The sequence below is a fragment of the Pelodiscus sinensis genome, chromosome 22 (assembly GCF_049634645.1).
Source record: "Pelodiscus sinensis isolate JC-2024 chromosome 22, ASM4963464v1, whole genome shotgun sequence".
In the NCBI taxonomy this organism is placed as follows: domain Eukaryota; kingdom Metazoa; phylum Chordata; order Testudines; family Trionychidae; genus Pelodiscus; species Pelodiscus sinensis.
The window spans coordinates 3718596-3728956 of NC_134732.1; the positions used below are offsets into that span (position 1 = coordinate 3718596).

Here is a 10361-nt window from a genome sequence, read left to right on the forward strand (position 1 = left end):
ATCTGGACCCAGTTCTGTTCAATATCTTCATCAGGTGCTTCTGAAGTTTGCAAACAATACCAAGCTGGGAGGGGTTGCAAGCGCGCTGGAGGGTAGGGTTAGAATTCAAAATGAGCTGGACAAATGAGAGAAATGGTCTGAGGAGAACAGGATGAAATGCAGTCGGGTCAAATGCCAAGTGCTCCATTTACGAAGGAACAGTCTGTTGCGCACACAACATGGGAAATATCTGCCTACACAGGAGTACTGCAGAATGGGGTCTGGGGGCCACAATGAACAACAAGCTGAATAGGAGCCAACAGGAGTTACCTGTTGCAAAAAAAAAAAAAAAAAAAAGAGAGAGGGGGAAGGAGCAAACCTCATTTTGGGATGCATTAACAGGAGCATTGAAAGCAAGACCCAAGAAATCATTCTTCCGCTCTACCCTGCACTGATTAGGCCTCCAACTGGAGTACTGCAGCCAGTTCTGGGAGCCACGTTTCAGGAACGATGAGGACACATTTGAGCAAGTCCAGGGAAGAGCAGCAGAGAGGATGAAAGGTCCAGGGAACATGAGCTGTGAGGGAGGGCTGAAAGAACTGGATGTGCTTAGTCTGGAGAAGAGAAGACAGAAGGGACAGAACAGTTTTCAACTACATGAAAGATACTTACATGGAGGAGGGAAGCAAATTGTTCTCATTAACCGCTGAGGCAAGGACAAGGAGCAGTGAGCTGACATTGCAGCAAAGGAAGTTTCAGTTGGACATTAGGGAAAACTTCCTACCGGTCAGGGAGGTGAGGCATGGAGATGAATTGCCCAGGGAAGTTGTGTTATCTCCATCTTGTTGGAGATTTTTAGGAGCAGGTTTGACAAACACTTGTCAGGTGTCAGGTTTGACAAGCACCGGGGTTAGATAATACTGGAGCAGGACAGGGAGCTGGACTACACGGCCTCGTAAGGTTCCTTTCAGGACTACAGTTCTATGATTCTGTGTGAGCCAAGGCCGAATCCTGTCCTCAGATGACCCTGACCACATCACAGTGAGCCACTGACAGAGTCTGGCTACTCAGATTCGCAGTGTTTTGCTGTAGCCTTACTCTGTGGCGTCGGGTGTTAGCATTTGCTGGGGTAGCCCATGAGACCTCATCTGCCTGGTTCCCAAGAGCTCCGCTCTACACCAGACTCATCCCTGAGGTTTCTTCATTGGTATTCCCTCTCAGGCTACATCTGCACGGCAAGATTTTTGTGCAAAAATGGCCATTTTTGTTCAAAAACCTGCAAAGCGTCCATGCCTCCAATGCGCTTTTACGCAAGTAAATCAGCAGTAAAGCGGCAGAACAGGGGGCTTTTGCTGGTGTAGGTAAACCTCCTTCTATGAGGCATAACTCCCTTTTGCGCTACAGCTATTGTGCAAAAAGGCAAGTGTGGCTGCTCCTGAGGGGTTTCTTGTGCAAGCCACACTATAGGAAAAAGCACCGGTGCTTCATCAGAGCTCGCTTGCGCAAGAACATCCATGCAGTGTGGCCGCTCGCTTGCGCAAAAGCACATCACTTTTGCGATGTGCTTTGAAGTGTGGACGTGCTCTTGCCCAAGAAGCCTGCATTGTAGACGTAGCCTCAGGCTCCAGGGTGAGGGCGTATCCAAGGTATACCACACAACAGACCTCTTCCTTCTAGACATGTGCACAGTTCACTGCTGTTACTATACACAGCATTGAACACCTTGGGATTGGATTGGCTACGCGGCAGGATCCAGTCCCTTTGCCGCTTGCTCTGTTCTGTGCGACTTCACTTCATACCTCGTCTTTAGGCTCCTGCCTTCTCTTGTCCGTTCTTATCCTTAGTAAATGGGTCCCGGATGTTCTCCCTCTTCTCACAGCTAACTCGGCCGTTTTTCTGCTGCCTAACCAACCACATACTTGTCTCACTCAGACACTCTGCTCTCCGCCTGTGCGTTCCCTCCCCAGTCCTGTCTTCCAAGAAACGAGGCCTCCTGCATGTTTCATTGCTCGCGACAAGTCAGGCCCACAGAGCAGGGCTAGAGGACCGGAAGGGCCAACGACAGCTGCTCCGTTCTTGTTCCTTATGATTTAGTCACAAAATGTAACACCCCGCTGTCGAGTCTCCCTTTTCTGCCTCTTCTCATTGAGCTGTGTAAGCTAGGGGGACAGGACACAGCGTAATGCCGACCTCCAGCCGGCTACCATTGCAGAGAGTGGCTGTTCTTGGGAGCAAATACACATAAGCCCAGTGGGTTAGCCATGGCAAGGCTCTGATGTCGGCCGGCTGGCCGGAGGCCATCCCCTTTGGAAACGGGCAGGAATGGGGTGCAGCATAGTCCCCACAGGCCTGTGGCTCACTGGGTGGCGCCGTTGTCTCGGCACCGAGGGAGGAGCTGAATTCGGAGGGGATGGAAATGCTCGTGTACGCAGCGCGTCCGGGATGACTTGGTCCGAAAACGGGCCCCACAAAGTAACTGAAAAGAAAACCAGCGTGACTCCCACCACTTCGATACTCTGCCGGGATCTGATTGAGCCCTTGGCATAGTCAGCGCAGACGTGAGTGGCCTGGCTTTGCACACTGCCTAGTTCCCTGTCGCTGCAGCACCTTCGACCTCAGTGGCGTTACCGACGCTGGTGATACTCTGGAGTCACGTTGGAACGGGGCCTTGTGGATGCTGCTCCTGTTCGCGCCGTGGCCCCAGAAGGGCCGGGAATTGTGCAGGCAGGGGAAGGGGGCTGCTTTCTTTTGTGTCCTCCTCTTTCTTGTTCTTGCTTCACCCCCGCTCAGTCCCGTCAGCGTGGAAGCTGCGCTCGGTTGGCACACCCAGCGAATGGCAGAGCCAGGCCAGGCGCAGTTACATGCCAGGCCTCTGCGGCTTCTGACCGGTGCCTGGCGCTGACGTGTCACTCCCGACAGTGTCCGGGGAAGCTGCTCCCGCTAAGGCCAGCCTTGGCCCTCTTGTCTGTACCGGCAGGGTAAGGAAATGCAAGTGGTTTCCCTAAGACAGGCTCTTTCCCGTCTGGTGAGGCGCACGCCCTCATCTAAGAGGCAGGGCGGGGCCAGAGTGGGACGAGCAGTTTTTCCCCCACTTCTGACGCGCTTGCGGTAGATGCCAGGCCCAGAAGCTCACTGGCCCAAAGGGCACGTTGCCCACTTAGGAAGCCCTCCGGTTCCCTAGGTGGGAAGTGGGCTTGAACTAGCAAACTCGGCTTGATCATCCGTCCCGCCGGCGTCGTGTCTGACTTGCCCATCCCGTTTCTGCAGTGACTAACCCAGCTCCCCCTTGCAGTGGGATCTCTGCTTCCCTGAGGAAGTGCCTAAAGAGAAGGAGCCAAATTCCAGCCCCTTCCTGGCCCCCTTCCCGCTCTCTGGCGGCGTAAAGAGGCTGCAGGGGAATTCCTGAGGGGCTGGGGCAGCACACAGCCCCGTGCCAGATTCCAGCAGCACGTCCGGGCCTATCACAGCCACGCTTTGTTCCCACAAGCTTTGTGAGAGCTGAGGCCTCTGAGGTCTGCTGTTTCTCAGCTGTGGCCAGGCAAAGGGGTTGCGGTTAACAGAAAACGACCGCCTCTGTCTGAGGCTTTCTCGCTGCGCAGATGGACAGGTCAGCCTGCAGACGTGCCGCTTGTGGCGCTTGCCTCTGTGGAAGGGGGGAGCCCCCCCTTACGACGCCTTCGCTTCTTTGCCCGCGGGAGCTGGCTGGCTCGGGGCTACGGTTACCGTGTAGGGAGCCTTGCGGATAGAAGGGTCCCGTTCATCCCCCAGCTCAGTCCATTCTTGTCTTGCGCCTGCTTGGTCAGCCTGCAGGCCGCTAGCCCTCAGGGAACCACCTCCCAAGCGCTTCGTCGCAACTTGCTTGACATTCTTGTCCTGCTGCTTTGGTTCCTCTGTGTGCCGGCTCCTAGCAGGAGTAGGCAGAGCCACAGAGGATGTAGAAGGTAGATCCAGTAGGAGGTAGGCGGTAGATCTGGTAGGAGATAGGCAGAACCACAGCGGAGGTAGGAGGTAGATCCGGGAGGAGGGAGGCAGAGCCGCGGAGGAGGTGGGAGGTAGATCCGGGAGGAGGGAGGCAGAGCCGCGGAGGAGGTAGGAGGTAGATCCGGGAGGAGGGAGGCAGAGCCGCGGAGGAGGTGGGAGGTAGATCCGGGAGGAGGGAGGCAGAGCCGTGGAGGAGGTAGGAGGTAGATCCGGGAGGAGGGAGGCAGAGCCGTGGAGGAGGTAGGAGGTAGATCCGGGAGGAGGGAGGCAGAGCCGTGGAGGAGGTAGGAGGTAGATCCGGGAGGAGGGAGGCAGAGCCACAGCGGAGGTAGGAGGTAGATCCGGGAGGAGGGAGGCAGAGCCGCGGAGGAGGTGGGAGGTAGATCCGGGAGGAGGGAGGCAGAGCCGCAGAGGAGGTAGGAGGTAGATCCGGGAGGAGGGAGGCAGAGCCGCGGAGGAGGTAGGAGGTAGATCCGGGAGGAGGGAGGCAGAGCCGCAGAGGAGGTAGGAGGTAGATCCGGGAGGAGGGAGGCAGAGCCGCGGAGGAGGTAGGAGGTAGATCCGGGAGGAGGGAGGCAGAGCCGCGGAGGAGGTAGGAGGTAGATCCGGGAGGAGGGAGGCAGAGCCGCGGAGGAGGTAGGAGGTAGATCCGGGAGGAGGGAGGCAGAGCCGCGGAGGAGGTAGGAGGTAGATCCGGGAGGAGGGAGGCAGAGCCGCGGAGGAGGTAGGAGGTAGATCCGGGAGGAGGGAGGCAGAGCCGCGGAGGAGGTAGGAGGTAGATCCGGGAGGAGGGAGGCAGAGCCGCGGAGGAGGTAGGAGGTAGATCCGGGAGGAGGGAGGCAGAGCCACAGCGGAGGTAGGAGGTAGATCCGGGAGGAGGGAGGCAGAGCCACAGCGGAGGAGGTAGGAGGTAGATCCGGGAGGAGGGAGGCAGAGCCGCGGAGGAGGTAGGAGGTAGATCCGGGAGGAGGGAGGCAGAGCCACAGCGGAGGTAGGAGGTAGATCCGGGAGGAGGGAGGCAGAGCCGCGGAGGAGGTAGGAGGTAGATCTGGGAGGAGGGAGGCAGAGCCGCAGAGGAGGTAGGAGGTAGATCCGGGAGGAGGGAGGCAGAGCCGCGGAGGAGGTAGGAGGTAGATCCAGGAGGAGGGAGGCAGAGCCATGGAGGAGGTAGGAGGGAGGCGGAGGATGTAGGCAGAGCCGCGGAGGAGGTGGGAGGTAGATCCGGGAGGAGGGAGGCAGAGCCGCAGAGGAGGTAGGAGGTAGATCCGGGAGGAGGGAGGCAGAGCCGCGGAGGAGGTAGGAGGTAGATCCGGGAGGAGGGAGGCAGAGCCGCAGAGGAGGTAGGAGGTAGATCCGGGAGGAGGTAGGCAGAGCCGCGGAGGAGGTAGGAGGTAGATCCGGGAGGAGGGAGGCAGAGCCGCGGAGGAGGTAGGAGGTAGATCCGGGAGGAGGGAGGCAGAGCCGCGGAGGAGGTAGGAGGTAGATCCGGGAGGAGGGAGGCAGAGCCGCGGAGGAGGTAGGAGGTAGATCCGGGAGGAGGGAGGCAGAGCCGCAGAGGAGGTAGGAGGTAGATCCGGGAGGAGGGAGGCAGAGCCGCGGAGGAGGTAGGAGGTAGATCCGGGAGGAGGGAGGCAGAGCCGCGGAGGAGGTAGGAGGTAGATCCGGGAGGAGGGAGGCAGAGCCGCGGAGGAGGTGGGAGGTAGATCCGGGAGGAGGGAGGCAGAGCCGCGGAGGAGGTAGGAGGTAGATCCGGGAGGAGGGAGGCAGAGCCGCGGAGGAGGTAGGAGGTAGATCCGGGAGGAGGGAGGCAGAGCCGCGGAGGAGGTAGGAGGTAGATCCGGGAGGAGGGAGGCAGAGCCGCGGAGGAGGTAGGAGGTAGATCCGGGAGGAGGGAGGCAGAGCCACAGCGGAGGTAGGAGGTAGATCCGGGAGGAGGGAGGCAGAGCCGCGGAGGAGGTAGGAGGTAGATCCGGGAGGAGGGAGGCAGAGCCGCGGAGGAGGTAGGAGGTAGATCCGGGAGGAGGGAGGCAGAGCCACAGCGGAGGTAGGAGGTAGATCCGGGAGGAGGGAGGCAGAGCCGCGGAGGAGGTAGGAGGTAGATCCGGGAGGAGGGAGGCAGAGCCGCGGAGGAGGTAGGAGGTAGATCCGGGAGGAGGGAGGCAGAGCCGCGGAGGAGGTAGGAGGTAGATCCGGGAGGAGGGAGGCAGAGCCGCGGAGGAGGTAGGAGGTAGGCAGAGCTGCAGAGAGATGGGTTTCCCCAGGGGACCCCCAGCTCTGGGGTAGCATTTCAATGACTGCCGAGAAGTCCTTCCAGGCAGCGGTGTGGGAAGAGCTAGTCCAAGGAGAGCCCCAGCTGGGCCAGAGGAGGGAGGACGCTGCAGAGGGAGAGGGACATGATGTTTCCCACATACCGGGGCCCCAGGAAGTTAATAGCTGTGCTGTAAATATTGTTAGTCCTGGTGTCTCTATGCCCAGCGGGTGAGAAGGGGAATCACAGCTTGAGCTCACCCCCAGGCACAGGCCGCCTGGAGCCCAAGTGTTGAATTCCCCCGGGCTGCCTGCTCTCCCCAGGCGTGTGGCGTTTGTGGCTGGGGAGCGCTGGTGGGTGCCAGGCGTGGCCGCGCGCAGAACTCCCGCCAGCCGGGGCGGCAGAGGGGCTGGGTGCTCCTGGACTGGCACTGGGAGCCGAGACCGAATCCGTAGGCGCGGTTCTGCCACGTGTGGATTGCGCCCGACCAGCTGCTTGAGCTGTGCCTTTCCCGGGGTGTCACAAAGGGCTTCAGCCTCTAGGGGGCACCCTTCCCCGCTCCAGAGGGGCTCTGCCCCGGCGCTCGCCTGCCTGAGCCGCCTTGGCCTCTGCTTCCGAGCGCCAAGCAGCTAGAAGGGATCTCCCCGGACGGCCGTTCCATCGGCCCCTTGGCGCGCCATGGAGCTGGGGGAGGGGGTGCGGAGAACCTAGCGGAGGGAGATTGAGGGACTCTTCCTCGGAGGGGAAGGGAATGGGGGCACTCAGAGCCCCTGGCGTGTGGGAGCAGGGGAGATGGGGGGGCCTGAGGTGGGTACGGGGTACACAGCCACTGCCGTGTAGTCCCCTCCGTGGAGGGCTTGGGGAAAGAGAGATTGGGGTGCACAGAGCTGGTGTGGGGGACAGAATGGGAGACCCTGGTACAGGAGTGGGGGGACGGAGGGCCCACGGACCCCCAGCGGGAGTGGGGGGGACGGAGGGCGCACAGATCCCCGGCGGGAGTGGGGGAGGGCCCACGGACCCCCGGCGGGAGTGGGGGGGACGGAGGGCCCACAGACCCCCGGCAGGAGTAGGGGAGGGGACGGAAGGTGCACAGACCCCCAGTGGGGGGGGGACGGACGGAGGGCGCACAGATCCCCCAGCGGGGGGGGGCGGGGACGGAGGGCCCACAGACCCCCCAGCGGGGGCGGGGATGGAGGGCCCACAGACCCCTGGTGGGAGTGAGTCTTGGTCATGTGCGGAGGAGACCCACAGAAGACAGGAGGGGAGGGCGATGCCCAGGGAGTTTGGTAAGAGCAGGATGGCAGGAATCGGGGAGCCTTGGGGGTGCATACAGCCCGTCCAAGCTATGAAGTGCCTGACCCCTGTGGGGTTTTGCTCTTCCTGCCTCTCTCTGCTCCCCCCAGATATTTGTCTGCACCCACCCGGCCCCTCTCCCGTTGGGTTCCACTGACCAAATGCCCCCCCTTCTCTCTTCCAGCTTCGACTACGGAGACCGATTCTGGGACATCAAAGGCAAATACTTCAGCTGCCAGTGCGGCTCACCCAAGTGCAAACACTCGAGCGCAGCGCTGGCCCAGCGGCAGGCCAGCACCTCCTCCCGGGGCGCCCAGGAGAACGGACTCCCCGACACCAGCTCGGCCGTGGCAGCCGGCCCCTTTTGAGGACGCACTCGCGGGAGCCTGAACTGCTTTCACGCGCTAGGGTCACGTACTGTTTGAAATGTCCACTGAAAGAAGCCACGTAGGAGGAAAGCGAAGGGGCTCGTGACATCTGGGGATGTGCCCGCGACTGTTACGTGAGGAATACGTGAAAGCAAACCCTGACTCCGTGTTGTAGTTCCCCCTCCCCCCCATGGAAAGCTGCTGGTTTTACAGTGAATGCAAAGGGATGGCTGCTGCCGGTTTCCCATGCGAGACGGCCTAGCATCCCTCTCTTGTCAGAGCCAGGGGAAGAGATCCCCCCTCGTCGGAGCGCCGTTCTTCGTGGGATGGAACCTTCCTGCCACGTCCTCTCCAGATCGCTTGCAATGAACTTTGAATACTTGATGGAACTTACTATTTTGGGGGGTGGGGCGGGGCGAAGGATTCTGACCTTGGTTTACTTGACGCAGCTTTGGGGAGCCGGTCTTTTAAACCATGAATTTCTCACTCACCTTGCAGGACATTGCAGCGTGGTCTTTCCCGGCCTCCTCACTGAGAGCTGGAGATGGTTGCTTCTAACTGACGCCCATCGGTTACCAAATCTGCCGATCTGTTATTTTTTCTGAAGAAAATAGAAGAGAATCATTTTTCCTTCATGTCCCCCCAATCCCTGTCTCTGGTCCCAGCCTGCCAGAGGTTCTCTCCCCGTCACCTCTGCTCCCGACCCAGATTTCTCCGTTAAAAACCAGCTCTCACCTCTGCCCCTCGGGCATGTTACAGTCTCAGTGTTGGCTTCACCAGTGGAAGGATTTGCCTCTCCTGCTGTGTTAGCAATCTTAGAGGGGGACGCTTGACGGGGATTGTACACGACACTAACTTCAGAAAGAATCAATTTTAAAAAAAATGAAATAAAGTGATATGATTATGATCCAGAACCTCTGCCTGGCATTTCTCGAGCGGATGCTTCCGGCTGGGCAAGCATCAGACAGGATACCCCCAGCAAGAGGAGTTACTGTAGCCACCAGCTCATCCCTTCACTTCTCAGCTCTGGGCACCTCTCATTTCATTTTAAACCACACACGATGAAGTTTAAACAAACTGATTTATTTTTGCCATTATTAAACCATTTGGGGACAAAGCATTAAAAACAACAGCAACAGAAACCCCCCCTCACAACAAACAGCAACAAAACGAAACCACAAAACAAAAACGGTGCTGATTCTGGTGTGATTTTTACTCACCACGTGAATATAAACTATCAATTGTATAAAAAGAACAAAGTGATTTTAGTATAAAATGCAGGAAAAAAAACACAAAACCTTTTTTAAATTGTTAGTATCGTAGTGTGAATAAATTTGCCATCACCTTTTGTGTGGTGGCTGGGCAGGTCATTATCTTAATTTTTTTTTTTGCATATATCTTTAAATACTGTAATTAGTGCAGTAACAGGTTTTTTTTTGTGCATCTCTTCTAAAACATTCATAATGCCGTCATGTTTATTATTATTATTATTATTTTCTGTTAATGTTTTTGACAATTTTAAAGGAGCACTCTTTTGGCTCTGGTCATTTTCTTGTTCTGTTTTCAATGAAATCAATAAAAAAGTGCTTTAAAATGAACTTGGCCTTTCATTCATTGGCAGAGTTGCCATCTCCCCGACTGCATGACCAAGTATTGTGAGATTTGAGGGTGGGGGGTAATTTAAACTCCAACTTCAGGGCTACGTCTACACTGGCACCCTTTTCCGGAAATGCTTAAAACGGAACAGTTCTTCCGTTAAAAGTATTTCCGGAAAAGCGCGTCTACATTGGCAGGATGCTTTTCCGGAAAAGCACTTTTTGTGGAAAAGCGTCCGTGCCAATGTAGACGTGCTTTTCCGCAAAAAAGCCCCGATTGCCATTTTCGCGATCGGGGCTTTTTTGCGGAAAAGAAATCTGTGCTGTCTACACTGGCCCTTTTCCGGAACAGTTTTCCGGAAAAGGACTTTTGCCCAAACGGGAGCAGCACAGTTTTTCTGGAAAGGCACTGATGATTTTACAGTAGATCGTCATTGCTTTTCCGGAAATTCAAGGGGCCAGTGTAGACAGCTGGCAAGTTATTCCGGAAAAGCGGTTGATTTTCCGGAATAAGTGGCCAGTGTAGACACAGCCCAGGAGTCATGTGATTACATGAAAATCTGTTGTGAAGAGGTGGTTGTAATTTTGTTTTTGGGAGGGGGGCAATTTCTGGCCCTCGTGATTGCAGAGAAAGCTGGGAAGCGTGTATTGGAAAAGCTTGAAAAGCAAACAACCCCCCCCCAAACTCCGTAGCATTGTAAATCTTGTGTTATTAACCACGTGGGATAGTTTGGGCATAAAACTCTAAAAAGGCCCAGAGGACAGTGGGAATTCCCCCCTCTTCAGCACGTTCCTGCCCCTGAGCATTGCTCACGCAGGGGAAGAGGGTTGCTTGAATGCGTTTCCACTGCTGGCAGGAGCTGAGGGATCTAGAGAGGCCGGGTTCCTAAGGGACTT

General features: G+C 57.3%; 1 protein-coding gene across 12 annotated transcripts in view; it reads left to right on the forward strand.

Annotated features, from left to right (window-relative positions):
- The window catches only part of EHMT1 (euchromatic histone lysine methyltransferase 1), a 179104-nt gene extending 169637 nt beyond the window's left edge, over positions 1 to 9467 (forward strand). For all 12 annotated transcript variants that reach the window (XM_075905437.1, XM_075905436.1, XM_075905438.1 and 9 more), the window contains one exon: positions 7686 to 9467. In XM_075905437.1, coding sequence (XP_075761552.1) covers positions 7686 to 7869 — 184 coding nt within the window. In that variant the 3' untranslated portion in view covers positions 7870 to 9467. The remainder of the gene's footprint in view (positions 1 to 7685) is intronic.
- Positions 9468 to 10361: the final 894 nt, after the last annotated feature.